This window comes from Pygoscelis adeliae, unplaced genomic scaffold (genome assembly GCF_000699105.1).
Source record: "Pygoscelis adeliae isolate BGI_AS28 unplaced genomic scaffold, ASM69910v1 Scaffold16, whole genome shotgun sequence".
Lineage (NCBI taxonomy): Eukaryota > Metazoa > Chordata > Aves > Sphenisciformes > Spheniscidae > Pygoscelis > Pygoscelis adeliae.
In genome coordinates this window covers 3,718,011-3,737,073 of record NW_008825162.1, presented here as the reverse complement: position 1 = coordinate 3,737,073, position 19,063 = coordinate 3,718,011, and the positions used below count along the sequence as shown (strand labels likewise).

Below are 19,063 nucleotides of genomic sequence, written 5' to 3'. Positions count from 1 at the left end.
ACAAGCCTACATCAGTAGGCCATTGTGTGCCAGTACCATTTACCCTATGTCTGCCTATAGCATCATGGCAGAGCATTTAGGAGGGCTCAGTAGAGAGTTTTAGTACCTATCACCTTGTGCTTAACCATTCATAGTGAAAAGGATTTACTGATTTCTATCAGAAATTAAATAAATAGTCACAGATAGTTACCATACTTAATGGCAATATCTAAATATTATTTTTTAATCATAGCCTATGCAGAAACTTAAACACATCCTGTCATAGATTTTTCTGGTCATATATGAAGCCAGTATTGCTTTTCCACATTGAAAATTCCAAGCTTATAAATATTTAATGTTATGGAGAGGTGAGGCTGCTAGGACTGTACAATATAAAGTTTTAATAGCTTTATTCATAGCCTTCTCTGTGACTATAAAATATATTCTTGTTTACCAAGTTGCATCAATCATAGCTGGATTTCTCTTGAGATTAGCAAATGGATTTCAAAATACAAGGTGGGAGGGGGGAGTATGTCTTGTATTCATCCACAGTCAACTACCATTTTCTAACATTTAGATGTAAATTTTCTTCAAAATATTTTACACTCTATTTACCTTCACTAAATGCTGAACATATATTTCAACAGGTTAAAGTAATAGCCAGCTTCTCCACAGGGGTACAGACAACTATATTTTTTTATTCTTTGTTAAGCATATCATAATTTTATGCCTAGAAAATATCTTCTGGAAGGTTAATCCTGGTTCTTAATGTCTGAAATAGTGACATGTTTAAATATTGTTTATTAATATGTTCCACGTACCCTGAAAATTGAGTGTAGAGTTGTGGTAGGAGAAATACACATCATATCGTATAGTCTCCTGGAAGCACACTCTGAAAAGGATAAGAACCTTAAGACCTGAATCTTACAGTAGTAAGCTCTAGCAAAATATTGAATTGTGTTTGAAAGAAAGAAAAAACAAAAGACACGCAAACATGCACACACTGCCTTAGACAATACGCAGTGTAACTGTTCATACTGGCAATTATGCCCTGGTGATTAGCTATATTTTTACTTAGGCTACATTGTTTGATCTCCCATTTCTGATTTGCCACAGCAAAGAAAAGAAAAAAAAGGAAGAGGTTTTTTGCTTGCTTGCTTTAGGATTATCTTAATTGTTGCTGTGTTGATTTGGTGCTCCTTTAGTTCCAAAGTCCATAACCTCAGTAGGAAATGCAGACATCCAACACTGTAACTCTTGCAATCATACAATAATGTAATAAGGCTTATTTAAAGAGAAAAAGAAGCCAATAACCCCACACTGGAATTAAACTGCAAAACTTGGCTTTAAATTGTGTCTGTATTGTTCATCAGTGGAACCTTCTAATGCTGGCTTTCTGTTCCACTATTTTTGTGTAGTTCTTTTGACAGCAAATTTGTTTATCAGCAAAGAGGACTTGGACCAATTGAACAGAACACAATTCTTGTCCTGAATCCAAGTAATGCAAAACTGCTTCATTCCATGGGCAAAAGTCTGTAAGTTATTTTTGCTTTTATCAATAGAACTAACATTTTTGTATATTTTACTCCAAGAAGTCCCCAAGCCCATTTTCACGTTTTATATTAGATTGTGTGACTGTAGTGTCTGAGTTTATTTAAATTAATAAATAAAAATTACAAAATCAGCAACTAATAAAAGTAATTTGCCATCTTTTCCACCTCTGCTTTCTTGCAATTCATATGCTTTCATCTACCAGCCAGATTAACAGAAATGCAGAGCTCATAAGTATTGTATATTGTCCTTAAAGATACCAATTATTACCCTGAGTGAGATACCAGAGATCAACTGAATTTCAGAGCTGAGACACTTGTCAAGAAAATTCTATTCTGTAAAGGTATCTTTTTCATGAAATACTACAGATAGATAGTATGTATAACATTTGTTGATCTGTAGATAAAAAGTGAAATCTTCACATCTACATTGTTCTTCCTGAAAGATGGTTTTAACTTGATTCTTCTACATTTGTGCTTGCAGATTTTACTTACCACATGGTCTGAGTATAGATAAAAATGGTAACTACTGGGTCACTGATGTAGCTCTCCATCAGGTATGTCTTGAAGCTTTAATACTAGGACCTTAATATTTTGCCAAAAAATTTTTTTTTTTTCCTAGAGATTTGACATAAATTATTCCTCTAGGCCTGTTAAGATAAACATTAAGAATATGCCTACAGAAATTGATCTCTGTGGCATTCATGGAATATAGTTGTGTTGAATAATTTGCTATATGGACATAGCATGCAGAAGTGAAAGTATCTGTTTTAAAACAATTACTCTTTTGAAAAAGAACAGATTTTTCTGCTACGTCTTTGCTTATCAATTCTCTTATGTACTTAAACCCAGAATGTGAAACTAACTCATTTGCTGTAATCACAGGAAATTTATAGTTTATGCAGAAATTTCCTAGAATCAACACTATTGAAAAACTGGTAATAGATGTCATAGTCAATATATTAAGGCTATATTTGGTATATAAAATTATTTTATACACAGTAATAAATATTTTTCCATAGGCAGCCATCCCTCTTATATTTCACCTTCCATAACTGGAACCTCTTCTCTTTTCCCATTGACTAAAAAAAAAGGTTTTCAAACTGGGAGCAGATGACAAAGAACCATTACTGATCTTAGGAGTGGCTTTGCAACCGGGCAGTGACAAAAATCATTTCTGTCAACCAACTGATGTGGCTGTGGATCCGATCACTGGCAGCATTTATGTCTCTGATGGCTACTGTAACAGTCGAATCATTCAGTTCTCTCCAAATGGATTGTATGTGAATCAGTGGGGAGAAGGTACAGGTCAGAGCTTGTGGTAATTTAGCCGTACTGCTGTTACCATGAATTCACTGTGAACCATGAGATTGCTGATGTTACTACTACTTTTATTTATAAATTTCTATTACCGAAATACCTTCCAGGTCCTAGCTGAATTTCAGCCTTGTCATTGCATTCTAATTTTCTCTCTTCTATTCATACAGCTACTTGTAGTAGTTATATATTCACTAAAAATAAAAAATGGGAATTTGCTAGCATGCTTTCAGTACAAGTATTGGCATGTCCTATCTTATCAAGGAAATGTTCTAACTTTCACAAAAAACTTATTTTTTTTCTTAAACATTTGATCAAATAGTATAAGCCTTTACCATTTTTACAAGATTTATGCCATGATCCCATCTATTTTAACTTTTGTGAGTAATTACATTAATTCTGCCTGACTTTGATTTATATATCAGGCATTAAACTGTGCCAAATATTATAGGGAAATAGTGAATTCATAAACTCAGGATTTACAAAAACAATGCAAAAGACTACCACAGTATACCTACCTGAACGAGTAAAACTGCTAGGAGAAGAAAGCAAGCTGACTTTACTCTTTTTCCAATGTTATATGGCGTTATGTGACATATTGCTGTTTCTAAGCAAAACTGATAGTTTTGGTGTGTACTTTAACAGAAACGTGGATATTTTGTATTGCAGAGACTTCTTTAGGTAGAGCCAGACCTGGACAGTTTCATATCCCTCACAGCTTGGCCCTGATCCCTGACTACAGTCAGCTATGTGTTGCAGACAGGGAAAATGGTCGAATTCAGTGCTTCAGGTTAGAGACTGGGGAGTTCGTAAGAGAGATCAAGCACAAATCATTTGGAAGAGAGTTGTTCGCAGTTTCATATGTTCCAGGTAATCTTTCTTCATGTTCTTCGGATTTCAAGTAGTTGCTTTATGCTGGTATGTCACAGTACACAATGTTATTTCACGAAGAGTGCTGTCATGTTATCTTAGGCCAGATATTTATTCTCTTTCAAAGTAGAGCTGATGTAATGGAAAATTTTAGAACTATCCTGTTTTCCTATTTGTGGGATGATAATCTCTGCTTCTGAGAAATGACTGATTAGACTCCCTAAATGTGTTGTCAACAAGTAGATGATCTTGTTTGCTTCCTAGTTATTGACTGCACAGTCAATAACTAGTTAATAATAATGTTTTAAAATATTAATTTCAAGCTCCATTAAAGAGAGCAAAATAAAGAGCTTCCAAACTATCAAGAAAAGTTTTGGGTTTCATAAAACAAAAAAATCTGAAAGCAGCTAGTTTGAAAAAGTTGTGATTTTTAATATCACAATCTGGTTGTGATATTAAAATTACTGTATTAAGTTTTTGGGTTAGATTTTTAATACCTATACTGAAAGTAATGTAAATGTCAAGAACTGGACGAGGAATTTTGGCATGTCAGGCTCAAAACTCTGTAGTTGATATCAAATTTAATATCAGGGTTATTTCTTGTGCATCTGCCAAGAACATAAGAAATGCTGTACTGGATGAGACACTTGATACCTATAGCCCAGTGCTCTATCTCTGACAGTGGCAACAAGAGGCATTCTAAGGAGCATGTGTAAGCCTGGCTGCATTTTGTGGTCCGTTCCTCTCCTACTTCCTGTGCATCCACAAAAGCTCTTTATTTAAGGGTTTTAAGAGGTAGCTCCTGGCCTCTTCTTTGTAGTATCTTTCTATAGACCCATTTTGAACTGGCTTGTACTGTCTGCCTCCTTGACTTCCTGCAGTTACAGGCTCCAGAAGTTCACTACCCGCTTTATTTTTTTAATTTAAAAAAGTGATCTAGTTTCATTGAGTGCCTCTCAGTCCCAGTATTTTGGGAGTTGGTGAATAACAGTTCCACACTCCCCATATCTGCTGCCTCTTAGCCTTCTCCTCTCCAAGCCAAAGAACCCCAGCCACCTTAGTCTCTCCCAATAAGCCATTTAATTGCTTCAGCCCCTTGACTATTGTAGTTGCCTTTCTTTTCCAGCATCTTTAACTTCATTAGGACCTTCTTGAGATGCAGAGAGTAAAGCGGCACTCAGTACTCAAGATGTGGGCTTGCTGAGTTTTTGCATAGTGGCAGAACTGTCCCCTCCATTCCTAATTCTCTTCCTAATGACACCAAACATTCTGTTGAAATTTTGGCTGTCACTGTACATGGAGCCAAAGATTTCAGAGACCTTTCAGCGATGGCTCGGAGATGTCTCTCCTGAGTTGTAGCTGCCAGTTCCAAGCTAAACATCACATAGGCATGATCTAGATTATTTTTTCGTAGAAGCATCACTCTACATTTGTCTTTGCTGAAGCTCTTCTGCCATCTGTTTGACAACTCACTTATTCTTATAAAGTCTTTCCAGACTTTCTCAATATCGTCAAGCTTTTGACTACTCCGCGGAACTCAGTACCCTCCTCAGACTGGGAGATGTCACTGTTCACCCCATTCTTTAGGTCACTGATGAAGGCTATTGAATTAAATTGTTTCTGGCTCTCATCCCTGCAGGACCACACTACTCAGACTTCCCTAGCCTGAAAAATTATAATCTCTGCCTTTAAGCTCTGCTCTGTGCTTCCGTTCATTCCTGTTTCACTCAGCCCTGTGACAACTCACATTCTTTAATAACCTCTGATGCACAACCTTGTCAAAGGGTTTCTGAAAATCCAAGTATGTCTACAGAATCTCCTTTACCTGTGTGCTTTTTCTCCCTGTTCAGAGGTGAGGTACAGTTTCCCCTTAGAGAAGCTGTACCAACTTGTTTCCAACAGGCCACACTTACCCATGTCTTATTCTTCATTATGGATTCTACCATCTTACTGGGGGTGGAAGCCAGAATTGTTGACATGTAATTCCCAGGCACCCTTTTGAGCCCTTCTTGTAGATGGGCATTACCTTGGCAGTCTGCTAGTTTTCTGGAAGAGTGGCTGTTCGCAGTGCTAGGTTACTCAGCTTGGCCTGAGGTCTGTAATTTCACATTTGAGTTCCTTCTGAACTTGAGCAAATGCCATCCAAACCTGGTGAATTATTAACCTCCAACTTGTCTAACACCTTTTGTGTATCTCCTTCCAGTTGAGCTGGCTCCTCTGACCTCTTTGCTATGAAAAAAATTGAGTGTCAGAATCTCCCCAACATATTCAACAGAAAAAACTGACAAAAATTGAGCTTCTCTACCACAGGCCACTCATCCCCGAGTCCTCCTTTCACACCTTTTCCTCTTGTGGTCCCACTGATTCCCTAGCTGACTTTCTGCTTTTGATGCATTTAAGGAACTTTCTGTTATCAGATCAAGCATCCTTAGCAAAGCATGCTTCAGATTATTGGTTTTTTAACCCTTTCACATTCTTTTTACATTTAACCAATCTGTAAAATATTGCCTTGCTTGGTCTTCTCATTTGGACAAAGTGTGCATCTCTTAAATGCCAAACCTTCACTTGTTACACATTACTTAACTTTCCCCTTCTGATTTAGTTTCTGACTGAGTTATCTTCCTGTCTGTCTCTGTCTTTCTCTCAGACAGCCTTTTTTCATCTACACTGTCACAATTAATCTTCACTGTAGTTTGCTATGTGTGGGTTGTTAAAGCAAATCTAATGTTGTTGCAGGCGGTCTCCTCTTTGCAGTTAATGGAATGCCTTATCCTGGAGAGGCAGAACCAGTGCAAGGGTTTGTGATGAACTTCTCTACTGGAGAAATAATTGATACTTTCATTCCGCTTAGAAAGGTAGAGTATTGCACAGAGTGCCTGGTGCATATAATTACATATATGAGAATGTTGGTAACATCCTACTTCTCCAACTTCCTTAAGACTATTACAGGAAATAAGATGTTTTATAGTGTAAGGTATTCATAAGGAATTCTTTATAATATTAACGTAATAAAGGCACTAGAATTTCGGGTCTTAGTTTCTACATGTGGTACACATTCGAAAATTATACTACCTTCAAGATGATTCCTACAGATAATACGTTTAGTCAGGATGAGCCTACTTTATTGCTGTCAGACAGTTCTTAAAAGCTAATTTAAGAGAATAATGAATGACTTGAAATATTCATATATTTAGATGCTAGTAATATGTCAAAAAATAGAGTATATTCCTAAGCAGAAATAAAATTCAACGGTATGGTTGCATCCCTTCTTTACAGAAGATCAGTGTGGAAGTTAAGGCTAAATGTCGTTCATACAGTATTGTACATAAAAATTATGTTTATTTTTAAAAAAAAGCCTCCATATATTGTCTTAGACTAAAGAATGAATGTGAAGATTCCCATTTCTGGGTAACACATATACTCTGTTATTTGCACTCCAGTTTTAAATTATATTAGAGTTATTTTTCTGAGGATAGCAAATAGCTGTATTGCATACAAACTCTGACAAAAACTAAGCATGTGGGCTTGAAACCAAGATTGATGATTTTTTAAATATATATTTCACAGGATAAAACTGAATGCAAGACTATAAATACAAATATTATAAATGTAAAAATTGTTTAGCATGAATACGTCTAATAATCTCCATGTTGTTATCCCTGGAGAAGGCAAACATACAATAGAAATGGAATTCCTCTCCCTTCACTCATGTTAGGCCTTCACACCAGCACCTGCTGCGATTTCTTGTCTTAAGGACTGAATACGACCAGTCTCAAGTTCAGGGTTAAGGAGGCCTCATGAATGTGTAGACACTTACGAGTAATCTGTGACTGCTTATCTTCACAGAGCTTTGAGATGCCACATGATGTTGTTGCTTCAGAAGATAAAACAGTATTCGTTGGAGATGTTCATGCCAGAGCAGTGTGGAAGTTTGCATCCACAGAAAGTATGTTCTTTTTGTTCTTAATGTCACAACTGCGCATTTTGTATCTTCAGATCAGTACCACTTATCTGGTAACACTGGCAAAGAACCTGGTGGCTTAGTGACAACGATTTAAGTACACTACAAGCTCTGCCTGCAGAAGTTGTGTGCTACTGCTCAGTTTTCATTAAAAGACCATTCTTCAGCATTGCTGCGTGCTCTGTCAGAGGAGAGTCCTGAGCACATTAGTTTGTTTGTCACAGGAGGAATCAAAATGCATTTGCCTCATGGTAGATCTATCCCTTGTCATATCAGTACCTGCTTAAACAAAAGCATGACTCTCTAGTGTTTTAGTAATTTTAATGTATCATGTGCTGAGAAGTCAACTGCTTCCTTTGAGGTTATCATATAGGAAACTCCCAGGGGCTGAAGTAAAAACACAAGGCAACTTAAAATTTATATTCATTTCATTGGGACTATTCATCATTAGAAAATGAATCTAGTATAGTTTGAACTCCTATTTCCATGAAGTGGAAACACTCCCCAGTTTTAATCTAGTAACCCCCAAGCCAAGTAGCCTGACTTCAGGGAGAGAGACCTGATTAGTCAGACATCAATTTAGTAGGAATCAGGGAGAGATTAGATTTTTTACAGGAATAAAAATATAATCCACTGTTACATTTTATTGGATAAAAAATGTATGAGAGAGATAAAGCCTCAGGCTTCAGGGTGTTAGTCAACCAGTAAGAGTCTGCTGTTATAAATGAACTTCTGACTAAGCCAGTTATTCCATATTTGTCTGTTTATAATTTGTGGGTTTTTCTTTGGGGCATCTGGTATCAGCTGCTGTTAATAACAGGAAACTGGACCAGAAAAATTGTAATTCTGACTGGATATGGCTTTTTCTGCATATAGTAACCTGAATAAGAACATTTCTAGGCTTTCATTCAAAGAAACATGAGAACAAAAAAAATAATGGAATTATTCATCACTCATAGATGAGGAAAGTCCTTGTATATAATTTTCTTTTTAGCTTTTGCTGCAGTATAAAACTGTAGTAGCTAAGGAGCCCTGATTAAGCTGGCCTTTAATCCATTGTGATTTTTGTTATAATTAACAGTTTTATTTTTGTGGGAATCCCTGAACTTTACACGTGCCCATAAAATCTCTCTGTGGCATAAGAGTCAATCATTGCCAACACCTTTCATGAATCAAGCTCTTCTTCCCATGGCCTTGTGAGCTATTGAATGGTTTATTTTGATTCTCCTTGGTGAAGTTCAGGTGCTGATGGGATTGTTTACTGTAGGATTGTACTGTACATTTGAGAAAGCTAGCAGGAAAATGTCACTGAGTGTCTTTCTGAAATGTCAGTTGTCCTGAAGAATAATTTTGTTTTACAGAAATGGAACATCGGTCAGTTAAAAAGGCGGGTATTGAGGTACAGGAAATAAAAGGTTAGTCTGATTCGTAATGGAAATGAAGGAACCAGTATTTACACATAGACTAGGACTGCTTCTGCCAAGTTGGAGGGAAAAATGCTAACTAGTTTCACTGTTGTTTTATTTTTCACCATCATTTCCTACAGTGGCTATAGATAAAATGAGCTGGCATGGGAAGCACTAGAAAGCAGCTTGTAACACCGTTACCTAGTAGATGCTGGTTTACAGCCAATCTAAACATTTCATTTTCAGTGATGACAAGTGCTTCACAGACACTAAGATAAAAATTTAACTAGTGGATTAATTCCGTACCACCATCTGGTATGGTCCAGATCGGTATCTGTGTCAGCTCCCTTAGATGCAGAAATAGCTCTGAAATATAACTGTGATAGTTACCCCGCAGCACCCTTCCCCCTGCTCCACAACCCTCAAACACCAAAAAAGGGTTATTTGAAACAGCAGTTGGTTTATCTTTCTGCATAGTCTTTTAGTACACAGCCTTGCCAGTCACACCATATGGCAAAAAATACCATTTTTTCTATGTAGATTTATTTCCCTGGATTTACTGCTTTCTTGTTTTAAATTTATCTGCATGAAAAAGAAAAAAAAGAAGAAAACGGAAAATAAAAACGTCGAAATTTAATATAAGGAGATAAAGAAATACATGTAGAGGGGATTGAAAGGGGTAAAATAGCAATTCAAGAAGATGAAAAGTAATTTTAACCATTAATGTTCTGTTAGGTAGGTCTTTTATGTTGAAAAGGAAAAGCTCGTTTCCCTTTCAGAAAAACAGTACCAGGCTATGGAGAGGCCTTTATAAAATGTTCAGACGTTCTTAACTGCTTTTCTTTGGTTGAATTCAGAGCTTGTGTGGTTTGCTTTAGCCATGTATGTGCAGACAGAGAAAAATACCAAAAGATCCCCACTGCCAACTGCAAGCATGTAGAATAAAGTAGAATAAAGTAGGCTGACATTATAAAACAGTGAAATCCTTATTGTCAAAACTGTTATCCTTCTATTTTATCTGTGTTGGTACATCAGTCCTCCTGAAGCACTCAAAATAGAAGTGTTGACATTACAGCATCCACAGTACAACAAATCTAGGTATATATTAACGCATTTCGGCTTCCTTTAGGAGGATACCATGCTAGCTGACAGCTGTAGTGTTACAGAGAAAAATGCAATAGTATCACCAGGGTAAGAAACAGTTTTTAAGTAACGATCTCTAAAACTGCTTAGGGTACCTAGACTGAAATTAACATCTGTCAGCTCCACTTGAAGAAAACAGATAGTCAAGGGACTTTGTGTCATCCTCTGCTTAATAAATGGACAGGAGTGGCCTGCAATTTCACAGTCTCCTGGTGACAGGCTGTTACTATTGCTTGCACTGCTGTGAAGTGGGGGAAAATACGCGGAGAACTTGAGCTTTGCCCGGGGGTGGGCAAGATGGTGGAGGAAAATTGCTCTTGGCTATAACTACTACCTGAACAGACAGCATGTTATCATTGTATCATTGTTACCATTGTATTAGTGATAACAATGATATTGTTGTTACCGTTTTATTAGTGTTAAGTGTAAACTGAAGAATTTACTGTTCTTTCAGAATAGAACATCATTTTAAGTTCGATACAGAATCAAAATAGAGTTGATTCAGAGTGTGTTTCTGATGCAGCTACTTCTTAAGACATGGAGTTAAGTCAGACTGTAAAATAAAAAGCTAGGTGGTTTTACTCATTAAAAGTTAGCAAAAAGTGTGTGATCTTTTATACATACACAAAACAGCGTAAAGGATTTTATTGAAATTGGTTTTCTCCTTGTAGGTGGAGAGGTAACAAGTTAGTCAGGAATGATTTGATGCAGTTTTCAAAAGCTCTCCAGATTTACAGAGCTGGAGTTCTTTCACGGAATGTAGCAGTTCTGAAAATTTAACCCTTTGTCACAAGTTTATTAAAAAGGGCTCTAAATGCTTTCCTTTATAATAATACAGCATATACTGGATTTCTGTATTTCTTGTGGAAGTGTTATTATCAAAAGGAGATACTTAACTGATACTACATCACATGCCTATTTGTAAAAATAGATCTTTTAGGGATTTTCCTATATTTTAAATGTTAGATACTTTTTAAGACAAAACTCTCCCTGACACCTCTCCTTTCCCCATTCGAGAAAAGGGGAGGGCATCTTTGCTAGTGAGTGATATCATTCAGCCTCTCTCTGCCTTACATTTGGGATAACATCAGCAAGAGCTAAAAACGTCTCCATAAGTGTTTGTCTCTTGTTTCCTTGTTACTCAACACTTCAGGTATTCTAGCTTGTTCTTTTCTTTAACGCCTTGTTCTGTGTTGCTTGATGCATATGGATTACATCTTGAAATTGTCTTCTTTTTAAAGAATCAGAAACAATTGTAGAAGCCAGATTGAAAAACAACCCAGAATCAACAGACCCTCTAAAGAAGCAGGAAAAACAACATTTGGTCCGACAGGCCAGCACTGGAGTTTCCTTTGTTCTTATTACAACTCTTCTAATTATCCCTGTTGTTGTCCTGCTGGCAATTTTAGTATTTATTCGGTGGAGGAAGACAACTGTCTATGGAGGTAACCATGAGTAACTCTAGAGAACAGGCTTTTATTATTCCGGTTCAAAACGTTGCTGAACATTGAGGGACAAGGGTATGAAGAGAGAGGCTTACTGTCCCTTTACCCTTCTGAACAGTTACTGTGATGCTGCATGCAAACTAAGAATCAGCATGCATGTGGCAACTGCATCCCCCTGTGCTTTTAATATTGCATCTCAAGCCACCACCTTTTCAGAACATGTATCTAAAAACTTTAATTGGTGTCAAGCCGAAAATTGGTGTCTCAGAAACGACTGGAATATATTCATGTTATTGTCTAGAATACCTAAATTTTAATGCTCTGAGCATAGTTCCATTTTCACTTTGGGATCTTTAAATTGTTGAGAACAAAGGACTCTATGGGTATTACAGAGGTATAAGCAAAATGCAAACAAATAACATTTACAAGAGATTATACATTACTGTTCACTACTACCTTGTGCATTTTTTTGAGTCAGACGTGTTTCCATAATGCACCTCCATCCATTGCTGTGAGAGCTTTAATTGGTACTTACAATGCTATGTAAATTTGTTCTTAATTAATGTTATATAATAACATTGTCTTTGAGAAACTGGTAGACTGCAGTAGGATTTTGATCACTACACTTGTTTTTTTGTATAGCATAAATAATTTTATCAAGATGTGCTCATCAAGAGAAGAAAATGTACGTGGAATAGACAAATAATACACTTCTGGCACTGGCTAGGACATACTAGACATGACAGAGTAGGTAATTCAGCAATCTAATATTGCTGTGCAACTGAATTGGATGTATTTTATTTGAAGATTTCAGTGTGCATCTTCCTGACTCTTTGTGTTCAAACATGTTTAGCACATCAGATGTGCTAACACTCTAGGCGACTGCAGTACTGCCGTTAATGGATATGATCTATAATAGCATCTTTGCATTCCATTTGGACTCAAGCAGCGCTTGAATTTACTGTGTCAGAGAGCATGGCACAGTTACATTGGTAAAAGTAAACTTCTTGCACAGACTTATGGAAACTGAGTAGTATATAGGAAAAGACAGTTTGGTCATGGCATTTAATTTTTCTTCAGATGAAGGATGGAAAGAGTTACCAGGGAGGAGGATATAGTTTGTGAGGGGGGAGAGAAAGTTCTTCCAAAATACCTGAAGAAATTCACAGATCACGGTCCTCCAGAAAGCCAGTCTTCTCTGAAGGGAAACTGTACCATTTCAAATGTCAGGCTGTATTTCGCAGTGTGCTGGAATGTAGTTGTGCACATTATAAATGACAAGGTTCTTGTCCTTCCTGCAAACTTTTTACAGTGACATAAGTGAACAGTTGAGGGAATGAAATTCTCAGAAATAACTTACATGCGAATCTTCTTAATGGCTGAATTGGCATAAACTGAACACCTGTGGTATGATAATTTTGTTAGGAATTATAATTTCACCTTAATCAAGAAGCTGAAAAGTATCAGTTTTGCTTCTTAGAGCTGCTGATCAATTTGTTGAATGTCTGTGCTTTGTATCAGAAAATACAGGTAATTCTTGAATCATAGAATATGATTTTTTTTAGCTTATTTTTGAAATTACCTTATTTTTCAGCTGATGGGGAACACAAACTTGATTCAAGTTCAGGCAGAAATTTAGGCAGACTTAGAGGTAAGTCTAAGTCATTGAAGATGCTTTAAGGACACAGTAACTAGAGGGTTTTTTCCATATTCACTTCTAGTTGAGTAACAGATTTGATGGAACTTTCTCAGAGGAAGGATTGGGGGCAAACCTCGGGTGTTTTGTGGAAATGTCTTTTACAACACCTTTCATCCGTCATTATCTGCCCACTGAAGAGGATGTGTCACTACCAGTGGGAGAGCAGTAGCTGTTACAATGAGTTATCTGTGGATCTGGTGAATGTAATGAGGCACTTCGAGACTAAGGGCGAACTGGTGGGGACACAAACAGCCTGCGTTAAGACTTAATGAAACAATGGATGCTGAAAAAAAGTTTGAAACTTCTACTTCAAAGATTAATTTCTTTCCTCTTTCATGATCTCTATACTTAGCTTTTGTGGCTTATGTGCTGATCTTTAAAAACAGTTTCTGGAAGGACACTTAAAGTAATCTCCACTGTACTGTTGAATGAGTAGATAGATTTTTATTCCCCCCGTACGGCAAAGCAAACCTTATGACAAGTCTTTCCTTTCCACAGGGAAAGGCGGTGGTGGCCTTAACCTTGGCAACTTCTTTGCAAGTCACAAAGGCTACAGCCGAAAAGGGTTCGACCGACTGAGCACTGAAGGAAGTGATCAAGAGAAAGATGAAGATGATGGCACAGATTCAGAGGAAGAGTGTTCAGCACCTCCACCCCCACCAGCACCTTCATCATCCTGAAACCAGCCTTTGAGTTCTCCATTATACGATTCAACCCAGAATGTCAGATTCCTTTTCCCTTAAGCACGTTTAAGATTTTGTGTATTTAATTGTAAACTGTACTAGTCTGTGTGGGGCTGTACACTGGTTCCTTTAATTTTTGTTTGGTTTTAGTTCTGTTTTTTAAGTGGAGGAGTGTATGGAAGTTCCATATCAGTGCCATTGTTTTTTATGTGAACATCTTAATAAAGCAAACAGTCTTATAATTGCAGCACTGATTTAAAGCAGTAGTATTTTCTCATCTCAATTTGGGGATCTTGTAAATAAGTCTTACTATCTGCTTCATTGAAATATTTTTCCGTAACTATTCAGTCGCCAATTTCTGTTTTGTGCCTTTCCTCTTCGATGTCCTTAACCTGTTGCAGTACAGAGAAAATACAGTGCCACAAGAAAATGAAGCTGCTAAATCTTCTTCTATTTTTTTAAAATCACTAACATTATATTGCATTGAAGGAAAGAGAAAAGTCTCTATTTAATTTTTTTTCTTCTTCCTAACTTGATGTGTTTCTGGGATGTCTTATTTTTAGATGGTATCACTGTTAGAAAACTATTTTCAGAAGCTGAATGTAATTTGTGTAATAAAGTATTCGCAGAGCATTAGCTGTCGGAGTGTGCTTTGACATTTTTGCATACTTTTAAGTCTTTTGTATACAACTTTTGTAAAGGTTACACAGACCACTTAATACAGTAAAAATTTTAAGGTCTTCTACCAGCAGAGAAAAAGTGCTATTTTGTACGGAAGCTGGAAAAATATTTTGCTATGTCACAAGGTTTTTTTTTTAAAGACTAATAATTTACATACATGTACAAAGTCAAGCTTCAACATTTAAAGAGGAGTTTTACTTGTATAATAAAACTGCAGGGTATGTACTTTAATAAAACATGGTCACAGCTAAGAGGAAACCTGTGTCTCAAATTAAATATACAAAGTAGTCAGGGTAGGCATCTAATACGACCTGATTTGTAGTACTGATTCTCTTGTTTCTCCACACTTCCCTTTTCATTCATACAACAGGAGTCCTCAATCCCGTAATGTGCTCACTCATTCAACAGGAGACTTGCAGAAGACCTGCTAGATAATTATCCTGGCTGTATGAGTCATCTGAAGTGTGAATCATTGTGTGACGTCAGCATGATTTATCATGTTAGTTTGAGGATCAGAGCATGATTAATCTCCTTTTAAAACCTGTATTATGAGCAGAGTGTACACAGCTGTAATTGCCGCAGGTTCTTACGAAACAGCTTTCATTATCGTCAGTGCAGGTCTTGTAATAGGCTATTGCTGGTGTTGAGCTTGAAAAATAGGCTTAAGGTTTCTTGTGGCGGCAGGTTTTGCAAGGTGGTTTTTGAGGGAATAAGGGTAATGATAGTGGACCAAAAGATAAGATTTCCTCCCCCAGCAAGATTTTATAAATCTTTTTTCTGGAACAAAAGCTTAAAATCCCTGACAGGTTGTTTTTTCTCAAGTATAGCAAAATCTCCAGGATAGCTGTCTAAAATGCTGGAGTACAGGCTCAGTTTCATGTGGTACGTATTTAGTGCATACTCTTTAAGTTGCTTACTTTCCTGCTAATTTCTATTTTTCTAATGTTACAAGGAAAATGGCCTGTTCCTGTCTTGCTTTCAAAAGCAAGTGTTATTTTTAGCTGTGGCCTTGATCCCCTTGTATATGAATAAAAACAAATAAGGTAGTTGGGAAGGATCTTCTAAAGCTGTCTGCAAAGATGACAAGTCACTAGTTTAAAGGAAGTTTTCAATGAGCAATTAAGAGAGCTGTGGCAGCACTGCTATCATAGGTGGTGTATATGGCATCAGTTCTAAAAGATGACAGGCTTTTCTCAAAAGCTACCAGTAAGGGCATATTTTTCTAACACTCAGATAGCTCACATTATGTCCATCTGATGTTGGGTGTTCTCTGCTTCCATGGTATTAGGTCGATGAACATAACATGCAGCTGCCTCCTTCCTCCTTTCCTTTAGTTGATCCTTATCTCCAATTAAAAAAAAATGCTTTGTTAGGTGGGAGTAGCTGAACACAGTTTAATTGCAATTACAAGATAAAACAGATTAATTCAGCATTAGTCATAATCTCTGCTCTCTGGAATTCAGAGGTTGGTCTCTACAATAATCCTGGGCTGCATAAAGAGAAGCGTGTCGAGGGAGGTGATTCTGCCCCTCTACTCTACGCTGGTGAGACCCCACCTGGAGTCCTGCGTCCAGCTCTGAAGCCCTCAGCACAGGAAAGACACGGACCTGTTGGAGCGGGTCCAGAAGAGGGCCACGAAAATGATCAGGGGGATGGAACATCTCTGCTATGAAGAAAGGCTGAGAGGGTTGGGGTTGTTCAGCCTGGAGAAGAGAAGGCTCCAGGAGACCTCACTGCGGCCTTTCAATACTTAAAGCAGGCTTGTAAGTAAGGCAGACAGAAACTTTTCACCAAGGCCTGTAGGGACAGGACAAGGGGCAATGGTTTTAAACTAAAAGAGGGCAGATTTAGACTGGCTATTGGGAGGAAATTCTTTACTATGAAGGGGGTGAGACACTGGAACAGGCTGCCCAAAGAAGTTGTGGATGCCCCATCTTTGGAAGTGTTCAAGGTCAGGTTGGATGGGGCTTTGAGCAACGTAATCTAGTGGAAGATGTCCCTGGCCCATGGCAGGGGGGTTGGACTAGGTGATCAAGGTCCCTTCCAACCCAAACCATTCTATGATTCTTTGATAACTGCGTTGACAGGCAACGAACTACTTTCTAGCAGCAAGCAAACTTCAGCACCTCAAGTTGCATGCTCTAACTTCATACAGGTACGATGGCAGAAAATCTGAACCTGCTTGAATGCACTGTTATGTTCTTCATCTCTTATCAAAGCTGCATCTTATGAAAACAATGTACCAGAGACTTCATACTGCAATAGAAAACTCATGTAAAAAGGAAGACACGAGCTTTCTGTAATCACAGCTCTAGTTTTAATAAGCCAGCAGACCATCCTCCATCCTCGCAGGTTCTATGTGCTAATATTGTTATCTATGTATTAAATGTTGAATACTGGTTATTCAGTCTCGGCTAGTGGGTTTGGAGTGCATGTGTTTAACTTAGTTTCAGCAAGTGTCCCACTTAAGACTATGCTTTTTAATGAACAACATGGAACTGCACATTTTAAGACTTCGATGACACTAACTTTAATGACTTGCCAATTAATCTTTTCTTCAGCCTTTTTAAGATAGAAGAATCTCGGCTATCGTAGGGGCTGAATATTTTCATTAGAATCAGGCTGATGAAGTAGCTAAGCACCTTTCCCTGTGGTAGTACTGTACCGACCACCTCCCTGTTTTGAGTAGTCTGACATACTGGAAGTCCTTCAGGGCGATGGGAGGGCGGCTGCTTATCCACTGGTAAGCACTGTCGGGCGATTTTCAGCAGCTCGCTGTGAACCAGCTGTACGTGAGGGCGGAGCGGGGCAATTGCAAACTGCCATGAGAAGGATGCACTGAGCTGTAACGTGCAGGTTGTCACCCAAGTCACCTGAAGGTCTCCCAATTAAATGAAATTACCATCCCAATTAATCAGCTGTCCTTGCCACAAGTATCATTAGGTGTAAATTGATTCCTTGGGAAGCATCTTGATTAAGTAGAGTTTTCTAATTAAGCAGTGCACTGTAGTAGTTAATGAGGATTTATAGATCAATGCAGTAAATTGCAACAGCTTCTTGCTTGCCAAAGCTAGATTTATGTTTTATCAGAACTTTTAGGCCAGTAATGTCTGTCATGCTACATAGGATTAGGATTAAGTGTGGGTCATGGTACAGAGAAGGGACTTTATTGATTTCTATCTCGCCATTCAATCACACAGGTGGGAAGCTGTTTGAAAGACTACGAATGCATTAGCAACACAAGTTGTGGGGAGCAGATCACTGCTCAGCAATTCAAAAGCAACTTTATTACTTAATTGCACATTAGGACATACTTTTAAATTTGAAAGACTGTGTTATGATACAGTGCACAGTTTGTGTGAATTCATGTAATGTACTAAAAAATAAAAAAAAACCAACCAAACGTCCAGGTCAATTAAAATTAAGAGCTGAAATTAGGCCACTGTATTTTCTATGTAAAATAACTGCTAGTAAACCCTAGAGTTTTAGCACCCTGATTTGCCTTTACCTGTTTAATTCTTAAATGTGAAAATATTTTTTCTCCATTGTGAATTATCAAAATTTGTTAGCAAAATTTACACTACAACTGCTCTTCACACTCCTCTCCGATACCTGTGAAAAAATTAGATTCATCTGCATAGCTAAATGTTACTGGCAGAAGAAAAGAGGGGAGCCAACAGTGTAGAGGAGGGTTTTAAATCTCCAGTGGCGGCTACTTATCCAAGCAAAACCTGCGAACTTCTTCCTCTTTCTGGACATGGTGGCTGGAAAACCTAAAGGAGCATCCAGCTGGCTTTGTTACACACATATTTAGAGAGGTACAAGGGAGAGCTGCATGGGAATCAACTCGGAAGCTGCACTGGAATTTTCTAAATACTGCAGGTCATGAAGGCACGTTTGCTGAACTGCTCCTTTCTTTAGCGCCTTTCCGCTAGTGTTTCTTATTAATTAGTTGCACGTGAAGCGCAACATCCTGCGAGTGAAGCTCTGTCTGATTTCATTGTACAACTTGTAAAAAAATACACAGATGATGTAGAGGCATTTTTTTTCTAGGGAACTTGTGCCAAAAGTATCATTTTAAAGATGCAGTGGAGCAACTTGTTCCTAGCAAATGATCAGCGGTAACAGTTCAGCAAACTAGCAAAATTATCATTAATTAACAACTACATTTATTTTTCAAACTGAAACATATGAGAAACCTAAATCTTTTTTTTAATTAGAATTTAAGAATTTTGTCAGAAGGGGGATGAGGCAACCCATATACCCAGCCATAACAGGATAAAGATGGTGCTACTCGACATGTAGGTTTTAAGAGCAGAACCCCGCCCT

General features: G+C 37.6%; 1 protein-coding gene across 3 annotated transcripts in view; it reads left to right on the top strand.

Annotated features, from left to right (window-relative positions):
* The window catches only part of PAM (peptidylglycine alpha-amidating monooxygenase), a 79,365-nt gene extending 64,669 nt beyond the window's left edge, over window positions 1-14,696 (top strand). For 2 of the 3 annotated variants that reach the window (XM_009328718.1, XM_009328720.1), the window contains 10 exons: window positions 1,398-1,514; window positions 2,014-2,086; window positions 2,624-2,831; window positions 3,516-3,716; window positions 6,453-6,571; window positions 7,563-7,662; window positions 9,039-9,092; window positions 11,468-11,671; window positions 13,266-13,322; window positions 13,869-14,696. In XM_009328718.1, coding sequence (XP_009326993.1) covers window positions 1,398-1,514; window positions 2,014-2,086; window positions 2,624-2,831; window positions 3,516-3,716; window positions 6,453-6,571; window positions 7,563-7,662; window positions 9,039-9,092; window positions 11,468-11,671; window positions 13,266-13,322; window positions 13,869-14,050 — 1,315 coding nt within the window. In that variant the 3' untranslated portion in view covers window positions 14,051-14,696. The remainder of the gene's footprint in view (window positions 1-1,397; window positions 1,515-2,013; window positions 2,087-2,623; window positions 2,832-3,515; window positions 3,717-6,452; window positions 6,572-7,562; window positions 7,663-9,038; window positions 9,093-11,467; window positions 11,672-13,265; window positions 13,323-13,868) is intronic. The other variant, XM_009328719.1, reaches the window with a different exon arrangement.
* The last annotated feature ends 4,367 nt before the right edge of the window (window positions 14,697-19,063 follow it).